General features: G+C 46.7%; 2 gene segments (V, D, J or C); both read right to left on the bottom strand.

Annotated features, from left to right (window-relative positions):
- Positions 1-9788: 9788 nt before the first annotated feature.
- LOC129064948 (immunoglobulin heavy variable 4-59-like) lies at positions 9789-11865 on the bottom strand. The segment is given in 3 exon segments: positions 9789-9808; positions 11417-11734; positions 11814-11865. Coding segments are annotated over 3 exon segments (390 nt in total).
- Positions 11866-21732: 9867 nt separating this feature from the next.
- Positions 21733-22210, bottom strand: LOC129064947 (immunoglobulin heavy variable 4-59-like). The segment is given in 2 exon segments: positions 21733-22079; positions 22165-22210. Coding segments are annotated over 2 exon segments (393 nt in total).
- Between the last annotated feature and the right edge of the window lie 3078 nt (positions 22211-25288).

Raw genomic sequence — 25288 nt, 5'->3', positions numbered from 1 at the left:
CCTCATTCCAGAGCTGCAGGGCTGAGGCTGGGCTGCTTTTCATGAGCAGAAGGACCCCATTTGCATGTGTTCCAACTATATCAGAGTTGTAGTTTTGGACAGAGACTTGAAAGGCGTGGCCCCAACATGTGACTTGCTCCATGGTCATGTTTGTTAACAATTACTCCCCAGCCTTGGATAGTTTGGTCCAGGAAGTTGAACTGCCATCCTGTTATTGAAGGTTGCAGGTTCAATCCCAAATGTGGGCAGTTATGATCCTCTGTCTAGTCATGTATGGGAGGCAAAGAATCTCTCTTTTTCTTCCTCTCTCATTGTCCCATCATTTCAAATCTTTTTTTCTCTCTGATAACAATGAAAAAGTCTTCTGATGAAGAGAAAAATAATAATATAGAAATAAAATGATTACTTCCTGCAGAAGTTCCTGCATTCTCCCCAGTGACCCAATGGCTCCAGGAGTCAGGTCCATGCCCTAGGAGAGTAAACTGTCATGAATGAAGAGTTTTAAAGTGAGAGATGCCTTTTAGGGTCACCGGTAGTGAGCACACGCATAGAAATCAACCATTGCGACCTGAGGAGTTAGGAAGTTCTATCTGACCCGGTTTCCCATACGGAGTAATCAGACTACGGACTAAGAACAGAGTGTGACCCTACAGCACGTGGACCCAGGATTGGAGGAGGTGAAGTCTCTGGAGATTCGGAGACAGGAACATGAATTCCACAGAGAAACAGGCACTGCTCCTGGGCCATATTGTCTAAGTGCAATTTGGGGCTCAATGTGCGGCAGCCTCTCTATGTCGTGTTTGTCCTTATTCTCTAGACTCTGTGGTTAAAACAGTTTCAAACCTTTTCATTCATTTTCATGTGTACACATGCCACTGGGAAAAGCCATCACCTGGTCCTCATTAGATTGGCGACACCTGGGCAGTGAGTCACACTCAGTCATTAACCTCAATCTTGGCGAGATCTACTTAGGTGAAGGTGTAGTTAAATATTGTCATGTAAGCATCCTAAAAGTATAGAAATTCCATTATGAAAAACCGCAATGCCAAATATGAGTATGATATAACTGAAAAGAAATGAAATCATAATTGGTATGAAGAACATCATTTTTTTTCATCCATTGATTACATTTAAATTATCTTCCGTCCCTGCAGCCACTCTATATAACTTTCTCTACACCAGGTCACCTATGGCATTTCTTTCTTATTTATATCATCAGCATCTGTTGGTCTGTGTAGTGGTGACATAGTCCTCATCAGGAACTAAGGGACAGGTTCATCCTTGGTTCATCACAAGTAAATTTCAGGAACTCCATCCCTTATCTCTTTCAACCATTTTTGTGCCTGCATATACCACTGGGGAATGGTGTCACCTGGCCCTCATGAGATGGCTGTCATCTGGGCCTGAAGCCCCATGCTGCATGGAACAGTGAGCTGAACTGGGAAGAGAGTCTCCCAGGTGCATGGGTGGTGGATAAAGCAACCCTCGGGCCACCACTTTCAGGGTTCTTGGTCTTTATGTAGTGATTTTCTTCCTCATGCAGCTGGTTCAAGTTTTTTTTATTTCCTTTCCTCAGAAATAGACTCACATAATCATGTAGTCATTGATATGTTGAATTGGCAAGAAGGCTATTTTTATATAATATGGCTCATGTATTGCTTAGTTGTATTTATCTTCATTTGAATTTATTTTGTCACATTTTATTGTGACAGTTGTCATATGTGCATGCATTTGAAAAAAAACATCCTAAGTGGTCAATTTTTGTGTAGCAAATTTAATATTGAAAATGAGGAAAATGAAACGTTTTCAGCATGTTGTGCTTTATTATTTCAAGGAAGATAAACATGTGATAAAAATTTATAATGCAAAAGGTTTTCTACAATATATGGAGAAGATGCTGTGACTTATCAAATGTGTCCAAAGTGATTTGCAAACATTGTGGTGGAGATTTCTCACTGAAAGATGCTTCGTGGTGGGTTAACCAGGTGAAGTTTATAACAATCAAATCTAGACATTAATGGACAACCATCATTGTTATACCACACTGGATCTAGCCTACATAAAAATGTATATGTTATGTTATGGAAAAAAAAACAGTAAATGGAATTTTTGGCCACACATTCATTTGAAAACTATCCCATCTTTCTCACTCAGCAACTTAAAAACAGGAATTGTAGCCTCCGGGACAACGTGGAAGGACCCGGAGGGTGTTGTGCTGTAATAAGTGTGTGTGGTGCCAGGTGGGACCTGGATGCATTGGGCCATCACATTCACAATCTGTGTAAGTGCCGGACACTCTGCTGTAGGCCAGACATTTCTATAAAATATACAATGTCAGTTGGAATTTAAAATAAAAAAGAGAACTAATCCTAACATCGCTGATTCTAAGGTGGAGTGGAGCAGAGGACAACAGGTAGGTGTCAACGGCTGAGTCCAGGAGTGAGCTCACAGATTCCATCTTTACTAGGGAAACTCAGAGCATCTGTAGTTATATCGGAGACTCGCACTGAGTACCTCATCCTGGTACTACTCCCTGGTGATTCAATCTGGAGTAAGCAAACTGGGGGCTACTAATCAAGATTTACTATAAAAATCTGACTTGCTGTAGGACCCTTTATGATCCACGCACTGATTTCAACTCTTCAAGGGAAATGTTGCTTGTCTTCTTGGGCATGTGTGTGTGCCTGTGCGCGCGCGTGCGTGAGTGTGTGTGCGTGTGTGTGTGTGTGTGTGCGCACGTGTGTGTTTGTGTGTTAGGCTGGAAATCTACACAAAGATGTTCTGTGTCCCTCTGCATCTTTGTTGTGTCCCCTACAATTGGTGCTGTGAGCATGATGCCAAATTAATGACTATCACCACCAAGGGCCTTCCCTTTTTGGATTTGGGTTCAAGAGCCTCTGTTGCTGGCTGTCCAGCATGCACATGTCCTGCTCCTGGCTGCCTTGGGCATTGAGCTGTGTGGGTCTGGGCCACATTGTTTGCTCCAGAAGAGCCTCAGTCTTTTGGACACAAGAGAATATTGTCTCCTTTACAACAGATAGTTTTCACTGAGAGAATTCAGAGGTGAGTACAGAATCAGGAAACCAGAGAAGTTCCCTGAGGGAAACTATTTCAGTCAGAGGGAACCACACAGGAAATCAGTCCAAAGCTCCAACTGCACCTGCTTCTGGGACAATCCATTAATTTAGGGACACCTAAAGACCCAAGGTGGTCACATCCTCTCTTGCATGGACATTTTTGTCTGGGTTGACTCTCATCTTCTCTCTTTGCATGTCTGCAACGGTAATATATGGCCATGATCTAAAGTTATTGGAGGCTCATGGAGAACCTGAACCTGGTATTATGTGTTGATAGATCACACACCAATGTTAAATCTGGAAGCTGTTAACCAGAATAAAAAATAATAAAGAAACTTTCTGTCCAAAACCATTCTTCCTTCTGATTTAAAACCAGCCCAGACATCTGAATATTGACTTTGTATGCTGCTGTTTTGCCAAATTCACTTTTTAAGGTGAGGAGTTTTTTGGTAGAGTCTACAGGGTTTTCTATGTACACTATCATGTCATCTGCAAACAATGATAGCTTTATTCCCTCCTTTCCTACTTGGAAGCCTTTTATTTCTTTTTCCTGACTGACCACTGTGGCTAGGGCTTCCAACAGAGACATTTGAAAGGACGCTCAGCATCACTAGTCATCAGAGAAATGCAGATCAAAACCACCATGAGGTATCACCTCACACCGGTCAGAATGGCCATCATAAATAGATCCACAAACAACAGGTGCTGGCGAGGCTGTGGAGAAAAGGGAACGCTAGTACACTCCTTGTGGGAATGCAGACTGGTGCAGCCATTGTGGAAAGCAGTGCGGAATTTCTTCAAAAAGCTGAAAATGGAACTGCCTTTTGATCCAGTGATTCCCCTGATGGGCCTGTACCCTAAGAATCCCAAAATGCCAATTCAAAAGAACCTATGCACCCCAAAGTTCATAGCAGCACAATTTGCAATAGCCAAGTGTTGGAAACAACCTAAATGCTCATCAGTATGTGATTGGATTAAAAAATATGGTACATTTACACAATGGAATACTATGCAGCAGAAAGAAAAAAAAGAACTACTGCACTTCACAACAGCATGGATGGAACTCGAGAGCATTACGCTAAGTGAAATAAGCCAGGGGGGAAAAGACAAATACCATATGATCTCACCTATAAGTGGAACCTAACCAACAATACAAAGATGCAAGGAAAAGAAAACCAGCAACACTGAAAGGAAAATAAACCAACAGAGACAAGAGGTAATGAGGGAGGGGGGCAGGGGAAAAGGAAGGGAAGGGGAGAGTCAAGGCACATGTAGCAAGGACTCATGGACAAAACTGAAGGGGAAGAGTTGAGGGAGTGAGGGATGGAGGGAGTGGGCAAGGGAAAGTGGTGGGGGGTAGGCAGAGACAAATGTATTTGAAAAAATAAATTAATTAAATGAAAAATAAAATAAGCCCAGATATCATTAGCCACTGCAGTTCCTAGAGCTTGTGAATCAGGTCAAGGGCAGCAAAGAAATAGAAGTCTGGGAAGCAGTATTTGATGGAATTCTCTACAAAAAAAGTGGGTCCTCATGTCTCCAGGAAACTTCATCACATGAACTATTTGAGGAGGTTTGAAGCCCTCATCCAACCTGCAAGGTGAAATAATGTGAAAGTGGAAGTCAATACAAAACTATGTAGCATGGAAGCTAAGAAAGTTCTCTAATAACTCATTGTGCCAAGCAAGCAGCATTAACCTGAAATATCATCCCATATGATCCCTCAAAAGATGAATCGACAGAAGAATGCAAAGCAGTTGCTGGAAAATGTGTATGTTTAGACACTGGTTTTAAGTAAAAATAAAGTAAAATTTTATAACTGCCTATCTCCCGCAGATATTTGATTATTTTAAACCGTTGTCATTTGGAATCAGATACTTTCAAATGAATCTTGTTAAACTTCCCTCTGAAACTGCATCCATGGGATAGACACACTGCTATCACTTTCAATTATCACTCATATGAAAACTTTCAGAGACAGAAGAGGTTGATTCATGCTCCTATGTTACCAGAAACAGCAAATCCTGGCCCAGCAGTGAAGGTGAGGCTTGACCAGGGGCCAGTCCTCAAGGACCCTTTGAAGAGTTCGGATGGTTTCATCCAGCTTCACTCTGTCTGGGGTGTGGACTTGTTGTAGTCACTTTGTGTGCATTTCTGCGATGCCTGGAGTGAATTCCATGACAGAAACCTACACTCCACTCAGCTAATAAAAGCAGCTTGAGATTCCATTTTCCCCAATTTTTTTGTGCAGTGACAGAAGTGCTCACTGTAGAGATGTGTCACAATCCAGCGCTGTGTCATATGGTCAGGTGTCCACACCTCTTGGCCACCACTATCCACAATCTCTGTAAAGATTAAAAAAACATTTTTACATAAAACTTTTATAGGTTCATTAACTTTGAGCTGCTGTGTCCACAGGTCCTCACAAACATACTGGTGACCCACCAGCTTCCCTCAAGACACATCAGTTGTCCCATGTGACATGAGAATGGAGGGAACCATGTAATTAGTGACTTGCACTCACAGCTGACCTCGGTCATGCTGCATTCCAGTCAGGAAAGAATAGTGAAAACTGTTCATGCTAAATACCCCTTCATGTCACCCACAGATTAAAGCTGCCTATCTAATCAAACTCTCTAACAGACTCTGCAGTTGTCAGTGAATTCTACATATTGTGATGGCCAGTACAGTAAACTCTCTCTCAAACCTCATTGGAAGGAAACATATAAGTTGTTTCAGCAGCAAAGGCAGCAGCGAAACTCCATGGTGTTCGTTTTTGTGTTTAGTTTCACATCCAAAGAATCACACAAAATTCTCTTAAATTTGAAGTTTGGTTTATTAGGGCTCGTTAAACTTATGATCCTCACAGATTTTGGGGAGCCTGGAATTTTTTGAAGCAGTCATCAGAGTGAAGGCCTTCCAAAACCTGATCAACTTGTGTGGAAAAATCCTAAGACGTTGGATGAAGACCCCTCTCTAACTCTGTCATCACCACCAAACATCTTAATTTTCATCATCGTATGCTTAGTTAAAATCATTCTTTTCATTTTCTGTAGACATGGTGGATCTCCATGCAAGTGATCATTTATCTCATTTTTGCTCCCTTTTTATGGTTGATAAGTGAAATACATAGTCAAACTCACTTTTATTTTATACTTGACTACTGGTACCTGATGGATCATTTTTGCCACTTCTCCATCTGTCCATATAGGAAATCTTCGAAGAAAGACCAGGCCTCACCTTCAGATGTTATTGTCAAATGAAAGCACACAAACCCTGTGGGCAGAATCCCCTCACCACCATCTCAACAAAATAAACTCCTGAGCCAGTCGTTTTTCCTGGGTCTCTCAAAGTGCGACTGACTTGCAGAAGGGCCTCTCCCAATCCTCCCAGAGATGTCTCCTATGAGCATGATAAACATTCCTTACCCTTCAGTGTGTGTGTGTCTGCCATCAGCCTGGACATCCACAGCAACCTGTTTTGTGTCTTGCTGTCCCTGTCATGGTATCTACTCTTGGTGTTGTGAACATGATGTTAAATCAATGATCATCACCACAAGGCGGGTGCACCTTCTGGCTTTAATTCCATTTGACTCTGGTGTCCACTGTCCAGCAGGCAGGTGCCCTGCTCTGGCTGCCTTGGACACTGAGCTGTGTGGGGCTGGGCTACAGTGTTGGGTCCAGCAGAAAGTCAGCTTAGATTCAGCTGATGTGGGTGAAGAGAGTAGATGATTCATTGGAACTGGGCACCACAGTGTCTGAAAGAGTCTCTGTCTTTTGTTTATGTGAGAAATCAGTCTTTCTTTAACACAGACTAACTCAGAGACTTCAGAGTTGAGTTCAGAATGAGGAACCCAGAGAGATGTCTTGAGGGAAACTGTTACAGGAAGAGGAAATCACGCAGGAAACCAACTCAAAACTCCCAATGAACCAGCTCCTGAGATGTTCTTTGTGTTTAGGGGATGTGAACAGTCCCTGGTGTTCCTAGCCCTTCCTGCAGGGATGTTTCTGTTTGGGCTCATGCTGACGCCCCCTCTCTGTGTCTGTAGTACCGTGATAGAAGATCATGTCCTCAGCCCTCAGGCTGCTCAGCTCCATGTAGGCTGAGCTTATGGACTTGTCTGCAGCCGTGGTAACCCTGATTGGGAACTTTTGTGTGTGGTTATTGCCAGCAGTATTAGAGGTAACACTTCCCTTCCACTCAAGCCCTTGTCCTGGGGCCTGTTGCACCCCGTGCCTCCAGAAGCTGGTGAAAGCATATCCAGAAGCCTTGAAGGGGAGGTTCACTGAATCCCTAGGCTTCCTCACCTCAGCCCCAGATGGTGCCAGATTCTCCTTGGAGAGGACCTCAATGGAAAGTAGGTAGCAGTGGGTGGAAATGGCCATTAACTGTTCCTCATTCCCTCCTCTACCCAGGGCTGGGGAGTACCTTATGTGTGGCCACTGCCACCAGGTAAAAGACTCTGCAGCTCCAGTCCGAGGTGAGGACTGTGCCTTCAGGAATCGTTGTAGGGGAGAATGTGGTTGTGAGTGTTGCTCTCAGGGCACTGACAGACCCATGTTTACCCTAGTCTACCTCTTCCTGTTTGAATATTCATTAGGCAGAAAGTTTCAAAGATGAAGATGACCCCACCTTAGAGAAGGAAGTGGGCACAAGGACCATGCTTAGTGGGAGCTGGAGACTCCATGTCTAGGCAGGGTTGCCATATATGTGTCCTTGGCAGGAGGCTGGGCACTATGCTGACATAATTTCTCCCACTGAAGAACAATCTCCCCACAGGACATGCTCCTTACTGTGAGCCCACCTTTCAGTGACAGAGAGAGCACTTGGGTCAGTTCTGACCTCATTACATGAATGTTTTATTTCTGGGTCAGTGTGTCTCCAAATGCTGTACCTACTGAGTTACTACAACCACCCTTGTTCTCAGCTCCTTGGAATTCAAAATATAAAGAAGGCTTGTAAATAATTTACTCTAGGTCTCATATCTTAATGAGTTTGGTATATTCTATGACAAAATAAGATAGTTAAAGGAAACTAATGTCTAGCTCTTGTTTCCGACGTTTTCATGGAAAGAGACAAAACCAGGGCCTCATAGTCAATGTCTCCCCAGCTCCTCTGCTTTTGTTACTCTGCAGCATCCCTGATCTTGTGTGTCCTGGGCGCCCCCTGCTGCCCATCCCACACCCTGCAGGAGTGGACCCTGTCTGGGTTCTCAATGTATTGACAATTCAGCATATCTTTTCTAGAATTGTAGTCAGTACCCTGACTTCAGGATGCTCCCTCTAGGACACCTTGTGCTTTTACATCTCTGGGCACAAAGAACTAGCCTTATTCAACCCAGCGACCCAGCAGAGAGCCTCAAAACCTGGGGACTATTGGAAAATCAGAGCACCTGCCCTGGAGTTACCAGATGCCCTGACTTGGCCAATATCACTGAGCCCTAAAGCTCTTGCAGAGTTTGGGAGTCTGCAATGTCCTCAGGTTCCCCTGGTTAAAGGTCTCCTCACTTTTTAATACTGTTCTCTCTGGGGATGAGGGGTTAAACATATAAACTTAGAAGGGAGACACATGTGTTCATGCCACAGTGCTTACCTGGAGCCTCTGGAGTCAGGGTCACCCTGCCACCACCTTCACCTCTGTCCACTGAATGGTTTTCACACTCTGACTGGCAGATTCTATGGGAATAAATGTGTGCATATGAAAGCCCCTGGTCTGCCATCAATGATTCCATTATCATAGGAACACCAAATGGGTAGGGTGTGGTCTCCCTTTGTTAAGGACTCCCCAGCCTTGCTCCCTCCTGTGTGATGATCATTAGTATTATCCCAGGGAGAGAGACACATGGCATGTGGGGCTGTGCTCTCAGAGGATGCCACCCCTTAGGACCTCTCACTCGGCAAGGAATTAAAGAACTCTGTGATGTCACAGACAGTGCTGGAACCTGGAACACTTGCCCTCCCTTGATTTTGATGCCAGAGTGCCATCTCTGTGATGATTGGACAAAGGAAAGGACACAGAATTTCATCTTTGACATCCACACACTTACACTTCCCTGAGCTCACTTTCATTGTGTATACATACGGGACAACTTAGGCCTTTCTTGGGAGTCACTAGAGTCCAAATTCCCAAAAGCTGAACTGGCCCAAGATTCCCTGACGCTGCCTCCGCAAACATCTCTCATTCAGAAAACAAGGAAGCTCCCATTGTGGCCCATGTGCAAATCACAGTAAATAGCAGGGATCCTTCCAAGAGCATCTTCCATGCCGCTTCCTTGCAGTGCATCTGGTCTTATGATACTTTTGCCCCTGGCAGCATCAGTTCTGGTCTCTGTTCTGTGACTGTGAGTGAGGAGGCCAGGGGGATCATCACCCTGTCACCTCCTCAGCCCTGTACAACCATCGCTCTTCTTAGGGTTTGTGACACACTCAGGAAGTGGGTCATCACACTGAGCCTCTTGCACAGTAATACACAATTGTGTCTGAGGACACCAAAAGATTTACCTGCAGACAGGAGGTGGTGACAGGGGTGGCCATGAGGATGGAATCTCATTCTGAGAAGCTGTGACCTCTATGCATTTTGCAATATTTGTGTTGATCCAGCCTATAAATTTCAGGCCCTGTCCTGGGGCCTCACACAGCATGACTTGTGGATGTGTCTCAAGAAACCTTGTATGTGACCTTCACTGAGACCCCATAACTCCTCTCCTCAGCCCTAGATGGCACTTGCTGCACCTGGGATTGGACATGAATGGAGCAGAGGCAGGAGTGGGTGGAAATTCCCCTTGACTTCCCCTGGTTTTCTTCTCTACCCAAGAGCAAAGGAGTCTCATACCTGTAGCCACTGCCACCAGCTAGGTAGCTTCCCAACAGTAGCGCATGGTGAGGGGCTGTGCCTTCAGGACTCTGTAGGGGAGGATAGCTGTGGGTAATGCTCTCAGGGCACAGGAAGACCCATATTTAGCCTACTTTACCTCTTCTCATTTGCAAGTCATGAGGTAAAGTACTCCCTACCTGATTAACTGATTCCATGTGGGGGAGGGTAGAGGACACAGAGAACATGATCAATGGGATGATCAGCGTTCAAGTTTGAATCAGTGTGACCTGGTATGTGTCCCCTGCCAGGCCTCTGACCTCTCTGTAGACAAAGTTCCTCTCACAGAAGAGTGAACCCCTCATAGGATGTACTCTTCATTGAGGACACACCTTTGAGGGACAAAGACACATCAGGAGTGTTCTGGGGTTTAATACCTGTAGGTTTTATTTTTGGATCAGAGTTTCCAGGCCCTTAACATTCAGATATAAAGAAGCTGCAGAAACACTGGCACTTACTGTGGCTTCCTTCTTGTACTATGTGTGCTAAATTCAGTTATTGAGGTAGATATTTAGAGTCACACCATGTCCACCCTTCTTTTAGATTCTTTTTTTATGGAAAAAAAAAAAAACCCGAAACCTCCCGGGGACATGCCTCCCCAGTTCCCTCTCCACCTACTCCTGATGCAGGAGCCTAGAGATCATGAGTTCTGCATGCCACCTCCTCCCCAACCCCAGCTCTGCAATGAAGTGTCTCATCTGGAATGACATGGCATGGGTTTCTCAGTGTCTGTTGTCCAGAAGTTCTCAGCAGCTTTGAAAGACGATGATGTGCCGGGATCACCTGCTTGCAGGTCTCATGTAAGTATCCCTGCACATGTCACTGATGCCAATGAACTTTTACTGCTCAAAAAATCACACACACACACACACACACACACACACACACACACACTCACACAGTGATACTTTTCATGGTAAAGACACCAGGTCCCTCTTCTCCCCAGTTCCTAGCATATGGGCAGGATCTTCATTCTCACCCAAAATTTTAAAGGCTGAATGTGACAACAGAACAAAAACAAACAATTGATGTAAGGATTGGGCAGTGCCCACCTTTGTGGTTTCCTGTTCAACTAGCACCAGGGACCTGTAGAATCCATGATGAGAAATCCTGGCATCTCATGGGGAGGTGCACACTCAGGGTATACTTTTCCACACAGTGTAGTTAATGCAGCCCTGATTTGGGGGTGGAGGGTCTCTTTGACACACAGCATACAGGTTGCCCATATCAGAGTGCATTGTCTGAAGCCTCAAGGATATTAACAGTGTGGACACTGAACCAGGGTCTCCCCAGGAGCAGAAGCAGATGCTGATGCAGGAGTAGTGGAGCCAGTAATTGGCCCTGGCCTGTCACAGTCTGTGGACCATGACAGTGTAGGTTTCCACGGCTTCCTCTGGTGTCCTGAGTGACCCCTGCATCCCAGCCTTCCTGTTTCCTGCAGGGAGGTTTGTGTCTGGGCTCTTGATGACTTCTGCTCAGTGTTCTTCTTTCACAGTAATACACAGCTGCGTCCTCAGTGGTCACGGAGCTCATCTGGAGGGAGAACTGGTTCTTGGACGTGTCTCTGGAGACGGAGGCTCGGCTCTTGAAGGATGGGCTGTAGTAAGTGCTTCCATCACTATATAGGTACCCAATCCACTCCAGCCCGTTCCCTGGGGGCTGGCGGATCCAGCTACAGTGTGTACTGGTGATGGATACACCAGAGACAGTGCAGGTGAGGGAGAGAGTCTGTGAGGGCTTCATCAGTCCTGGTCCTGTCTCCTGCAGCTGCACTTGGGACCGGACACCTGGGGACAAAAAGCATCAGTCCCTGTCCGCCCTGTACATTCACCACCATCCCATAGTCCAGTGTCTGACATCTGATACACTCATCCAAGGGGGCTGTCAGCAGGCACAAGAGGAGACCCAGGAGTCTCATCTTCTACACACAGGTCTGCCTTCCCCGGAGACTCAGCCCTGTGCGAGGAGAGAGCTGTGTGCCCTCACAGCCAAGGGGAGATTTAACCAGGAGCTGAGAAAGAAATTTGGATGGGGGAACTCTATTTGCATAAATGTGGAGAGACTGAGACCACTGTCTTTCTGTGGTCTGAGGACATTTCTTCTCTTGGACTCAATGGTATAGGTCAGGTATGGGAGAGTAGTTGGGTTATTAGTCCACTTTGAATCAGACCAATTGACAGCCCTTTCTTTGTATAACAGTTAAAGCTGGACTGGGTGAGGGATCATTGAATTTTGATTTCATAGATCATTCAAGTAGATATTAAAACAGATTAACCTTATGCCCAAACATCTTCCCAATTCCAAACAAACACATGAAGTACATCCATCTTTCAAATTTGATAATCATAATTTCCAATGAAAAATAATTCGATGTAGATTTTCATGTAGAAAATATTGCCCGGTAAAGATCAGTCTTTCCCTTGCCCTGGCTGAGGTCTCTGTGCCTGCAGCTGAGAAAAGTGTTAGACACACTTGGTCCTTCCTTTTGTTTCCCTTTCCCCAGGGCAGTGCAGCCTCTTCCCTCAGATGAGGTGATCCTCTCAGGAGGTCTCCTAGGTTCCTAGACCACATAGTGCCCTGAGCCTTGGAGGCACCTTCTCCCACAGACACACAGGCTCTGACTCTGGGCCATCAGTTGTCCTGAGATGGGTGTGGACAATGGGCCCCGCTTCCTGGTCACAGGTGTTCAGTTTGCAACCTGCCATCTGCCTGTTCTCCCATGAGCCTGGGTATGGCTCTGGAGGCTGATGTCCTGGGAAGGGGATTGGGAGCTCCTGAGGCCAAGGTGATGGTAACCAAAAGATGGAGGGAAACCAAAGTGTTGAATAGGTGTATCTCTCATTCTATCACTAAACTGAGTTGGAACACATGACGGGACTCGAGCCTGGCAAACCTCAAAATCAGGTATCCCACAAACTCCATCCACAGAAACTTTCCACTGCAATGCCCGTCACCGAATTTTGCACAAGGACTGGGGCATATCTGAAAGACTGAGGTCTCCCATGGGCCACACATGAGAATTTCTCAGTTGACAAATGTCTCAGAACATCTGTCCTTTGTTGACAAGAGAGCTGAGACCGAGGGTTGGGGCAGCCACATGAGACTGAGGTGAAGTATGTGACAGGGATGGGCCCACTCTCCTGAAGGCCCCGTGGGGCAGCAGTGAGGAGCCCTGAGCACAGGCTAACTGCGACCAGCATGAAGGAAAATTAGGTGAATTCTGAAGGGGAGAAGCAAGAAGAACAACTTTTCAATGAGCAACACACCGTTGCGCCAGGTGATGCCTGTGCCCTGTATGCAATCCTGCCCCCACCCACAACATGGAGGAGGGGAACTCAGCCCCATCCATGTCCCAGGCCAGCCGAGTGACATGGATCATCACCTCCCCAGTGAACCTCAGCCTGGACATGGCATCCCCTCCCTCTCATGTCCCTGTGAAGCTGTCAGAAACACATTTAAGGAGAGCACCTGGGTGTCTCCATGTCCCAGTTCTCAAGGAGCTTTAGTGACCATGACTGCAGATAAGTGGAGCCTGTTGAAGGTCTTGTCGTTTTTATCACTCACAGGCCAGGTGAGAGCAGAGGGAAATGTTGGGCACCTGCATGCAGGATGCAGCAATATGAAAATTCATGGGACAAAGTGTTTCCAGAGAAGGGAGGTCCCATTCCATGCCACACTGTCCTGTGTGGGGTGAGCATCATGGTCAGTCACGTGTCTCCCCCACCCTCCTGCTGATACCATGGGAAAGAGGGTGCTGGGCCCTAATGACATGCCACCCACATTGCATCGCCCTGGAAGAGACACAAAGACACATGTAATGCCCTGCACCATCTAAAGCATTGACTTGCCCAATGTCTTTGTCCCTATGCCTCTACCTCACACTCCTCTCTCAACCCAGGGACCCCTATGACCTAAATCCTGGGTGAGGCCCCCCTCGTCCCAGATTCCATTTCCCTGCAAACACTCATGGGAAGTGTCACTACTTCTGAGGTTCTTGCCCACAAACGAGCTCCTCAGAATGACCTTCCATGTCACCCCTGCTTGGACCCCTGACCCCATTCCTGCCCTGCTGTGTCAGGAGACACTACTGCTCCTGGGAATCTGTGCACACTCCTCATTAGAGCTGGTATGATGTTTGTGGTAACACATACAGTAACTATCATTCACCATGAGAATCCATTTTAAATGGGCAGAGCAATCCAGGGACCCCCATGGGCACTAAGTCCATCCACATTCTTGGGCAACCATCGTCCCCATCCAGATCCAGAAAATCTCATTTTCTCACACTAAATTAAAGTGACATTTAAAAACTACTCCAAATTCCTGCCCACACCCCAGGCACCACATTCTGGATCTGTCCCCATGCCCTTGACCACAGCAGCTTCTCACAGACGTGGACACACACAGCCACTGTGATCCTGAGAGTGACTCATTTCCCTGCACATTGTGAGTCCAAGGCTCATCTCTGTTCTTGCAACTGTCAGCTTTTTCTTCTTCAGGTGGATGAAATTTTGTGTTTAGGACGAAGCACATCTTGCTATTCAGTGTCCTATTCCTTCTCTATGATATTCAAAGTATGCAGTTTGTTGTAAGCAGATGTTTTTGCTGTTTTCCTTATCAATAAGTAAGGGGTACAGCACAGGGAAGTCAGACAGGAAATTCAGGTGAAAGGAATTAACAGGTGATCACATGAAATAGACAAGAAGCACCTGTAACCAGAGGTTGGGCTGAGTTAGGACAAATTGTAATGATTTCCATAGTAAACTCGGGGTCCTCTGTCATGGTCTCCGTCCATCCTGGAATGAGCCAGATGAGGAATGAGGGGAGGGAAGGACACAGACTATGAGAGACTTGGAAGGCTGGTGTGGCACTTCATAGGACAGGAACCTGGTCCTCCTCCAAGTCCCATGAAATTCTGCTTTGAATCCCTCGGACAGGAGACCTGATCCTGCCCCTGCCCCTTGACTGTGTGGAAAGAAAAGAATGTGGTAGAAAGGGGGTTCAGAGCAAATGGAAGAGAAAGTGAATGTGAAGGTTAGTCCAAGGATACAGCCCTGAGGTGCAGGAGGAGGCAAGGGGTTCCTCTACTTACCTCACAACCCATCAGTATTTCTCCACAGGAGCCTCAGATACACTTGGGACACACATATTCCCTATCAAACACCAAACTGTCATAACAGACTCGATCATAAGGGTAATGGGACAAATGCAGCAGAAAGCCTATTTCAACCCATTAAAATGTCACCTCAGAGATTTTAAGTTATCACAGAGCTTTCTCTTTGTGCCTGAACGTGCCCTCCATCTGCTAGAACTGGGCTTGTTCTGTAAATTGTCTACCAAGGAAAATATTAATCTAAAGACAGCAGCTTTCTCTCAGGTCTCACTGCCACACATACTCCAACTACATATGGTTGTAACATGTTCAGGGGGACTCAGAGGTGACAATTTCCCTCCTGAAACCCACAAGAAAGTAATTGAAACAATTTTGACAGGTGGCACTCCAGGGCAACCTGTTAACCTTCACCGAAATGGCATGAGATCTCCCGGAGAAATTCCGAAGAATGAATATTTCTTTGGATGGACTCTAGGACGCTGGTGGGGAGCAGCTTCACATCAGCCTGTACTGCAGAATATCCCCAAGAATTTTATCACCCAGAGACTATAAAAAATGACACATAACATGCTAATATTAAGAAAACTTGGGTCCCTGTAGCTAAAGTTGTCTTAGAGAATCAAAATGCCTTAGACTACATACCAGCAGAACCAGCAGGATTTACATGACCATCAACTCCTCTTGTTGTTCTTACATTGACCCCTCAGCTCAGATGGAAATCTCCATCTCCACAGCCATGCACTGGCTACCTGGCATCAACAATCATTGGATCACCATATCCCTGTGTTTATGTGAACTCCACATTGGTCTATTGGTATTTTCAGAGATACCTCAGGGATTTAGGTCCAAATAAAATATTTTAATGTAGATTTAACCATTCTTCTGTTTATAATCCTTGTCTGAATCATTTCACATATCTCTCTACAACTTGTTCTTCCTATGCCATAAAAGTAGTATCTGATCTATAGTGACCTCCAGAAAATACATCTGCTTTTAAATCTCAAGAAATTGTTTTCCAACAGTCTCAGGTTTTTTATTCCTTCAGGATCTTCAAAGGCTATCAGCAACTCCAAAGATATGGAAGAAGAATTGAGAGCTGGGAATTGTAACAGAGAATATAAACTACTGATATAACTTACCATGAAATAGAATTGTCAAGATGTACTAACCAACTCATACTAACTCATGTACTGAAGGTGTTTTACAAGTATATAGTAAGGACTACCAATTCCATCCCTGCTGTACAAGAAATAGCCTTGACCACAGATTTGGCTGACACAGATGGCACAATCCAGGAATTAAACTGGCACGAAAACAGTTCTAGAATGATGACAGTGACGGTCTATGTTGGGACAGCCAAGACACTGCCTGCAAGTCCACAGTCTCTTTGTATTTTTTTTTTTTTGTCACTCTAACTCCCTTTAAAAGGTGTACCTGCAGTGAGAGATGTTCATGGGCTTTCAGATGTGAGTATTTCATCTTTCTGGGTTCCAGTGCATGAATGAAACCACTCTCTTTCACCTCAGCACCTGACTCTGGAGTCTTGGCTTTTGAGTGTCAGGCAGCCTGGTCTCCTTTTGATTATATTCCATGGTGTCCATCACTTCTGGTGAGGCCCCTCTTCCAGCATCACATCCAACAATTCCAGCTCACTCCTACCATGGAAGTAGGGTCAGCAAAATCTCTGAGCTCACTGAGTAAGGCAGTAACCCATTCACAGGGCATACTGTTGACCCAATCACCAACCAAAGCCTCACTTTTTAATACTGTTCTCTCTGGGGTGAGGAATTAAACATATACACATAGAGGGGAGACACATGTGTTCATGACACAGTGGTGACCTGGAGCCTCTGGCTTGGCTTTGGTGCCCCATGCGGTAATGAAAGCTCAATCTTGAAATCTTTATAAGATTCTAACAAAGCACATTTAAGAGAGCCTCCATAATCCATTGTTACTCCCGTTATGTTTATGCCAATAAATGGCCTGATAGGAAACTCAAATTAATGCAGTAAACAAATTAGTCTTAGTTTCACTCCAGTAAAATTGAGGTTGATTCACATTGATAAATTGTCTTTCAACATCAATGGACAGCCCTTCTTCCACTATTGAAAATTAAAGCTGGACTAGATGATTTATTCACTCTATATTATTTGCAAAGGGCATTCAATTATTTAATAAAATGGGTTCACATTATATGCAAATATTTCCCAAATCCAATGAAACACATAAGTACACTCAATGTTTCCAAATGTGATCATTATAATTTCACATGAAATTACATTTCCAATCAACTTTGATTAAAAAATTGTTACAAAGAAAAAAAATCTTCCCCTTGACCTGCCTGACGCCCCCATTCCTGCAGGTGGTGGTGCAATTACAGCCTCTGTCTCAGTCCAGCTTCAGGGAATGGGCCACACTGGCTAGGACCCGCTGCTTAGAGTCTAGACCAGGCCTTATGGCTAGCACGGGTGTTATCCATGCTCTGTCCTTCCTGTGTCCCACTGCATTCAGGGCAGGCAGCTCCTCCTCAAACATGGGCCAATCAGGAGGACTCCTGGGTTTCTATACCATGTGGGACACTGAGACCCTAGAGCCACCTTTTCCCAGAAACAAACAGGATACGACTCTGGGCCAGAAGGTGCCCTGATGTGCAAAGACGAAGGGACCTGCTTCCTGCTCACAGGGAGTTGGTTTAGAAACTGTCTTACCTGCATTCACCTGAGACTCTGGGGGTGGATCTGAGGGCTGATGTCCTGGGAAGGGGAGTGTGGGCTCATGATGGGCAAAGTGACAGATGAAGGGAAACCTAAGTACACAGTAGTTGTATCTCTTATTAAGCACTAAACTGCGGTCAAACCCCTGATGGGATTTAACAGCCTGGTAAATGCTGAAAAAAATTGTTTGCTTCCCTATCTTACACACCCTCCACATACAGAAACTGCCCACTGCGTTGCTCACTATCTAATAGTGTGCAGTGGGGTCTGGGCACATCTGACACACTGATGGCATCCATGGAACAGATGTGAGATGCCCTTAGGTGAAAAATGTCCCAGGAAACTCCCCCTATCTTGACAAGAGAGTTGACAGTGAGAGGTTGGTACAGCCACATGGGATCAAGGTGGTATCTGCGATGGGGATGGCACTACTGTCATTCTAGTGCTGCGGGACACCTATGAGGAACACAGAGCACAGACCAGCTGTGACCAGAATGAAGGAAAGGGAGCTGGACCCCGAGGGAGCTGAGAATGCCTCATGCAGTGAGCAGCACACCTGTACCCCAGGGATCACCTGTGCTCTGTATCACACTGCTGGCCCCTCTCCAGTGTGGAGGAGGAGACCTGAGGCCCCACTCATGGCCCTGGCCAGCCCAGTGTTCTCCGTCCTCAAGAGAACCCAGAGGCCCCTCAACCTGGACATGCCTGTTCTTCCCTCACCTGTCTCTGCAACACTGCTCAGAGATGAATTTCAGATGCCACCTGGGTGTTTCTGCATCCATTTCCCAGAAGCTTTTCAGACCATGAGACCTGCCTAAGTGGAACCTGTTAAAGGTCCTATCATTTTCCTCACTCCCACATCAGGTGAGAGCAGTGGGAAATTTTGGTTATTGTTCAGAGTGCTCTGCAAAGTGAAAATTCATAGGGAAAAAGTGTCTCCTAAAAAGGGGGGTCAAGCTGTGCACCACAGTCCCATGTATGATGAACATAATGGCATGCATGAGTCCCCTTCGGTCATCTCAGGACATGACACACCCACACTCCCTGTCCTCACACCTCCACCTCACACACTGTTCTCAGCCATGGACTCTGTGGCCCAGAATCCTGGACCAGGTTCCCCGTCTTCACAGATCACATTTTCCATGGGAACACCCAAGAGACAGTCTCACCCCTTCTTAGGTCCTTGCCCCAAAGAGAGCCTCTCAGGAAGACCTCCCATACCAGACCCTGCCTGCAATTCTGATGCTATTCAAACTCTTCATGATCAGGAAGACCACCTCTCCTGGAAAACACATGCACTCTCTCATTAGCATGTTTGTGGTGTGTGTGGTTAAACTCACATTAACTAACATTCACCTTGCTCATCAATTTTAAATGGACACAGTGATATTAAGTGCATTCACAAATTTGTGAAACAACCATCACCATCTAAATCCAGACATGTTCACTTTCCCAAACTGACCCAGTGCCCATTAAATAATAATTCTCCTATCCCTCCCCCCCGCAGCTCCCTTACTCGGCCCAACCCCATGCCCTTGACCTTCATGTCTCACAGATGCGGGAGCAGGCAGCCACTGTGGTTCTGAGGGAGGCGCCTTTTCTGTGTCCCTTGTGTTTCCAACACTTACCTGTGTTCTTGCATCTTCACACTTGCTCTTCTTTTTAAGTGGGGATACCATTTTGTGCTGAGGATGGAACAAATCTTGCTTATTGAGTTACCTATTTTTTCTGCCATTTTCACAAGAATTTATTGCTCTAAACAGGTGTTCTTGCTGTTTTTTTTTCTGATCTGAAAGGAGGGGACATGGCACAGGAATGATGGACAGCAAACTTGGGTGAATGTGGTCAACACATCATCGTATGAAATGGACAGGAAGCCCCCATGACCAGAGTCTGTGCTGAGTTAGGAAAAATAGTAGTAATTTCAATAGTGTGCCTGTGGCCCCCTGTTATGGTCTCCTGTTCATGCTGGAACCAACAAGACAAAAAGAACGAAGGAGGATTGGATGCAGCTTGTGTGATGGGGGAAGGACTGGTGCAACACTGGGTCTGATAGGGACTCGGTCCAACTCTATATCACACGAACCTCAGCACGGAATTCCTGTGACAGGGACACATGTCCTCCTCTGCACTGCGGGTCTGAGGACATAAGAGACCCCTGACAGGATGAAGGTTCAGAGTAACTCAAGGTGCAAGAGCAATTAGTGTGACAGAGGATTCTCAAGTTCAGTTCCAGTCCAAGGAGGGCAGGCCTGAGACCCAGGAGGAGCCCGTGTGCCCTGAGAGCTGTAGGCAGAACACAGCTCTTGGGGGCATTCCAGTTCCAAGGCCCTCTGATGGGAGGGTCACACTGGTTCCCTGCAGGGCTTCAAGGATTGGGCAGGGCCCCATATCAGGGAGGGCAATCGACTTTGGCCAGTACTGATTGCAAACACAATCATGCAAACTCCCTAAAAATGTTGAAAGAGCTATGGAGGCACTCCCTTCCAGTTAAGTGAACCCCTAAATTAGCTTTTAAATGGCTGCTGTATTCCCCAGTCCCATCAGACTCAGATGACCTTCCCCACATCGTCCTCAATAGCGATTTCATGATCTACCACTAGGAGAGTTATGTGATGAAAGGGGACTCAGGGAAAAGGGCTGATGAAGCTCAGGGGGAGAACTTAACATGTGTGTAAATGACAAAGGCTACAGTAAAACCCCAGTGCAGACCCTCCATTCATACCTTTCACCTCACAGAGCAAACGTGAATCCCACACCTTTGAGTACAACTCCAGTGAAGGACGTCTAACTCAGGACTCTTGGATACTCCAGAAGCTGCAATCCCTGCAAGGAGGCAGCTGACCAATGACCTGTGGTGAAGTGAGAAAAACCGCAGACAGCAGAAAATGGCTCTCAAATGCCCCTTCAAGTCCTCACACTAGTCCCTGGTGTGTTCTCATCTGCTTGCTCCAGATCCCGGGATGCTGTGCACCCCAATGCATGACTATGCCCCTTTCCTTTGCTATTACAATTGTTAGGTGGACTCAGGGGTCTGAGCCTATGTTTTGATGCTGGAGTCTGGGAGTTTCCAAGCCTCCCCTTCTGCATCCCAGTCACCCTCATCTGAAAACATTGATTTTGAAAATCCTGAGTAATTACTCCTTTGCCCCATGTGGGTCAGTCAGTTTACCCAAGTCCCTGCCCATCATGAGAACCTTTACCCTTTGACCATGCAAACCCAGGGAAAGCTCTTGGTCTGGCTCCTGGAAGTCACTTCACCCCTGCTGGGGAGGCCTCATCACCCTCCTGGGGCTCGACGATGTCAAAACTGAGCTCTGGTTCTGGCAGGTGTGGAACAGTGGATTGAGTAACAGCCTGCGAACTAAGGGGTTACAGATTCGATTCCCAGTAAGGGCACATGCTGGGATTGCAGGAGAGGTTCCCAGTAGGGGACACTAGAGAGGGAACCACATACTGATGTTTTCCTCACTCTTTCTCAATCCATTCCCTGCTCTATGAGTAAATAAATACAATCTTTGAAAAAATTGAACACCATCTGATTGTGTGGGTGTGGTCAATATAAGACTGTGTATCTAAAGCTCATTTGGGTGGAAACCATTCTGGGCTCACACAAGGGCTGCAGCCAACCATGCTGGGTGCAGGGTGTGGGGACAATGACCCCCACATCACCAAGCTTCCTCTCTGGCAGGATTGACCAGCACTCAGCTAGCTGCTGACATGTAAGCCCTGGGAACTTCCACTTGCTGCTGAGTTGTCTTTCCTGTTGGAGTCCTGGTCCAGATTCTGGAGAAGATGCAGAAGCAGATGTCAGATGGAGAGGAAAGCCAGACTATGGAGAGAGCCAGTTCTCAGCCTCCACCTACACCAGCTTCTGCTGTGGATACCTGGCATCTGGGTCCTGACTGCCCCCTAGTGTCCTGAGTGGCCCCTGCAGCACAGCCCTCCAGTGGCTCCCTTAAGCAGGTTTGTGTCTGGGCTCCTGCTGACTTCCCCTCACTGTGTCTCTTGCACAGTAATACACAGCTGTGTCCCCAGGGGTCACGGAGCTCAGCTGCAGGGAGAACTGGTTCCTGGATGTGTCAGCAGTGATGGAGATGCGGCCCTGGAACGCTGGGTTGTATCTTGTGCTTCCTGACCACCACCCCATCCATTCCAGTGACTTCCCTGGAGGCTGGCGGACCCAGTTCCAGTAGTCACTGCTGGTGACTGAGCCACCGGACACTGTGCAGGTGAGGGAGAGGGTCTGTGAGGGCTTCACCAGTCCTGGGCCTGACTCTTGCAGCTTCCATTGGCACAGGACACCTGGGGACAAAGAGCATCTGTCCCTGTCAGTCATGTGCAGTCACCACCATCCCATAGACCCGTGTCTGACTCCTGAGACACTCACCCTGGGGGGCTGTCAGCAGGCACAGGAACAGACCCAGCAGTTTCATCTTCTATACGCAGGTCTGTCTTCACCAGAGTCTCAGCCCTGTGTCAGGAGAGAGCTGTGAGCCCCTACAGCCCAGGGGAGGATTTAATCTGGAGCTGAAACAGAAATTTGCATGTTAGTATCTCTATTCACATAAGTGGGGAGAGACTGAGGCCACTCTCCGTCAGTGTCCTTAGCACATTCCTTCTCTTGGACTGATTGGTGTAGGTCAGGTATGGGAGAGTAGCTGGGTTATCTGTCAACTTTGAAACATGCCGATGGACTGCCATTTTTTCAATGTTGAACATTTAAAGCTAGACTGGGTGAAGGGTCACACTATTTTAATTTCATAAATTATTCACATGGATCTTAATATAGATTAACACTATATCCCTAAACAGCTTCCCAAGTCCAAAGAAATACATAAAGTACACACAGACTTTCCAGATTAGATAATCATAATTTCTTGTGAAAAATAATTTGATGTAAATTTTCATGTATTAACATTTGAAAGTAAACAACAGTCTTTCCCTTGCCCTGGCTGAGGCCCCTGTGCCTGCAGGTGGTAGAGCAGGTGCAGATTCTGTCCCAGTCCAGCTCCAGAGAATTGGCCATGAGGTTAGAATCTGCTGCCTAGAGTCCAGCTGAGACCCTGAAGCTGACACAGGTGTTCCACAAGATGTGCCCTTCCTTTGGTCTCAGCTTCCCCAGGACAGTGCAGCCTCTTCCTTCAGGTGAGCTGCTCTGGACACATGCCAGATTCCTAGACCACAAGGGGCCCTGAGACCTGGAGTCAGCTTCTTCCAGAGAAACACAGACACTGACTCTGGGCCAGCAGGTGTCCTGAGGTGCTTGAGGAAGACGGGACCTGCTTTCTGGTCACAGAGGTCAGTTTGGAATCTGTTATTTCCATGTTCATCTGAAAGCCTGGAGACAGATTTGGAGATGTCCTGGGAAGGTGCATCATGAAGGCCAAGGTGACAGATGAACAGAAACCAAAGTACAAACTAGCTGTATCTTTTATTCAAACATTTAAGACAAGTGAAATTTATGATGGGACTCAACAGCCTGGTAAACGCTTAAAACCAGGTTTGCTTGCCTGAGTCCCCAACACCTTCCATCCACGGAAACTCCCCACTGCAGAGCCCATCATCTAACAGTGCATAGCAAGGCCTGGGGCACATCTAACAGACTGAGGGCATCTAAGGATCATCTGAGAGATTTCCTCAGGTGACAAATGTCTCAAGAGATCCCCCCTTTGTTGACAGGAGTGGTGAGAGTGATGAGTGGTTGTAACCTCGTAAGACCGAGGTGGCATCTGTGAAGCGGATGGCACCGCTGTCCTCCAGTAGCTAGGGGACCTGTCAGGAGGGATGCAGCCAAGCCATTGTGACCACATGATAGAAGGGGAGGTGGAAGCCAAGGGAGAGAGGCTGTGGGGACATCTCCTCCAGCGACAGCACACCTATGTCCCAGTGTACACCTCTGCTCTGTAACCCACTCCTGTTCTCTCCCCAATATGGAAGAGAACTGAGCCCCTGATTAGGACCCTGCCCAGCCCCATGTGTCCTCACCTGCCCCAGGAGCCCTGAGAAGGGACATGTCCTCCCCCAGCACTTTTTCCTGTGATGCTGCCCAGAGACACATTTTAGGTGGGCACCTGGGTGTCTCTGTTTCTGTTTTCCAGGAGCTTTAGAGACTGAGACCCAGAGAAGTGAACCTGCTGAGTATTTTTTTTTCATTTTTCTCACTGCCTTGCCATGTTAGCTGCTCAGAGGATGCTACAAAGTGAAAATTCATGGGGACAAAATGTCTCCTGAGAAGGTTGAGCCCATTCTGTGTGGCATGGCCCTGTGTGTGGTAAGTGTCCTGGACTGCCATACATCTCAATAACTCACCCTGGTGACACTGTAAGTCAGAAAGTGCTGGGCCCTAATGACATGCCACCCTCATCATATCTCCCTCAATGAGGCTCCGGGTCCTTGCCATATCCTGCACTCTCTCAGGATGTGACTCACCCACTGTCTTTTGTCCCACACCTACACTTCTCACACATCTCTCAGCCCAGGGACCCCTGTAGCCCAGAGTCCTGGAACAGGCTCCCCCTCTTCCCAGGTTCCATTTTCCTGGAAACATTCATAGAACAGCCCCACCACTTCTGAGGGTTTTGCTCCAAACATTCACCAGGCTAATCTATTTTAAGTGCACACAGTGATGTTAAACACATTCAAAAGATTCTGCAACCTGTCACCTTACAAATCTAGACTTTCTCACCATCCCACACTGACCGAGTGGCCTTTAAATAATAACTCCCCATCTCTTGCCCCCACCCCAGTTACCCTTTAGGCATCCAGCCCCCACACCCTTGACCCTCCGTCTCTCACAGACCTGGAAGCACACGACCACTGTGGTGGTGAGAGTGGTCTATTTCCCCAGGGATTTTTTCTCCAAGGCTCATCTGAGCTCTTGCATCTTCTTTTCTATGAGAACAGTGGTCCATGTTCTCTTCTTTTGAAGGGGAGGTGGTATTTTGTGGTGAGGACGGAGCACTTCTTGCTATTGAGTTTCCTCTATTTGCTTATAAACAGGTGATTTTGCCATTTTCCTGATCAGAGAGTAGGATGTATGGCACATGGAAAGACAACAACAAACTCAGGTGAAAGGAGTCAACAGGTAATCACCTGAAATGGACAGAAAGTTCCTGTGACCAGAGGTTGTGCTGAGTTAGGACAAACAGTAATAATTATCATAGTGAGCTAGGGGTCTTCTGTCATGGTCTCCAAACCATCCTGGAAACAGCAGAATGAGGACAAAGGGAGGGAGGGACACAGCCTGAGTGACAAGGCAGGGCTGATGGGCCCTTCATCTGACAGGAACTGTGTCCACCTCCAGGTCACACCTGACTCAGCCTGGGGTCCCTGGGAGGGAAACACATCCTGCCCTTGCCCAGTGGCTCTGAGGAAATAGGAGACTATGAAAGAAATGAGGTTCAGTGAAAATGGAGGAGAAATTGTATATGAGGGTCACAGAGGAGCCTCAAGATTAGTTCCAGACCAGGGACACAGACTTCAGATGCAGGAGAGCCCCATGTGTCCTGGAA

Source organism: Pteronotus mesoamericanus, unplaced genomic scaffold, assembly GCF_021234165.1.
Source record: "Pteronotus mesoamericanus isolate MK-2021 breed Mesoamerican mustached bat unplaced genomic scaffold, CSHL_Meso_final contig_170, whole genome shotgun sequence".
Classification (NCBI taxonomy): domain Eukaryota; kingdom Metazoa; phylum Chordata; class Mammalia; order Chiroptera; family Mormoopidae; genus Pteronotus; species Pteronotus mesoamericanus.
Note: the sequence above shows the minus strand (reverse complement) of the source record. Positions and strands in the feature narration are given on the sequence as shown.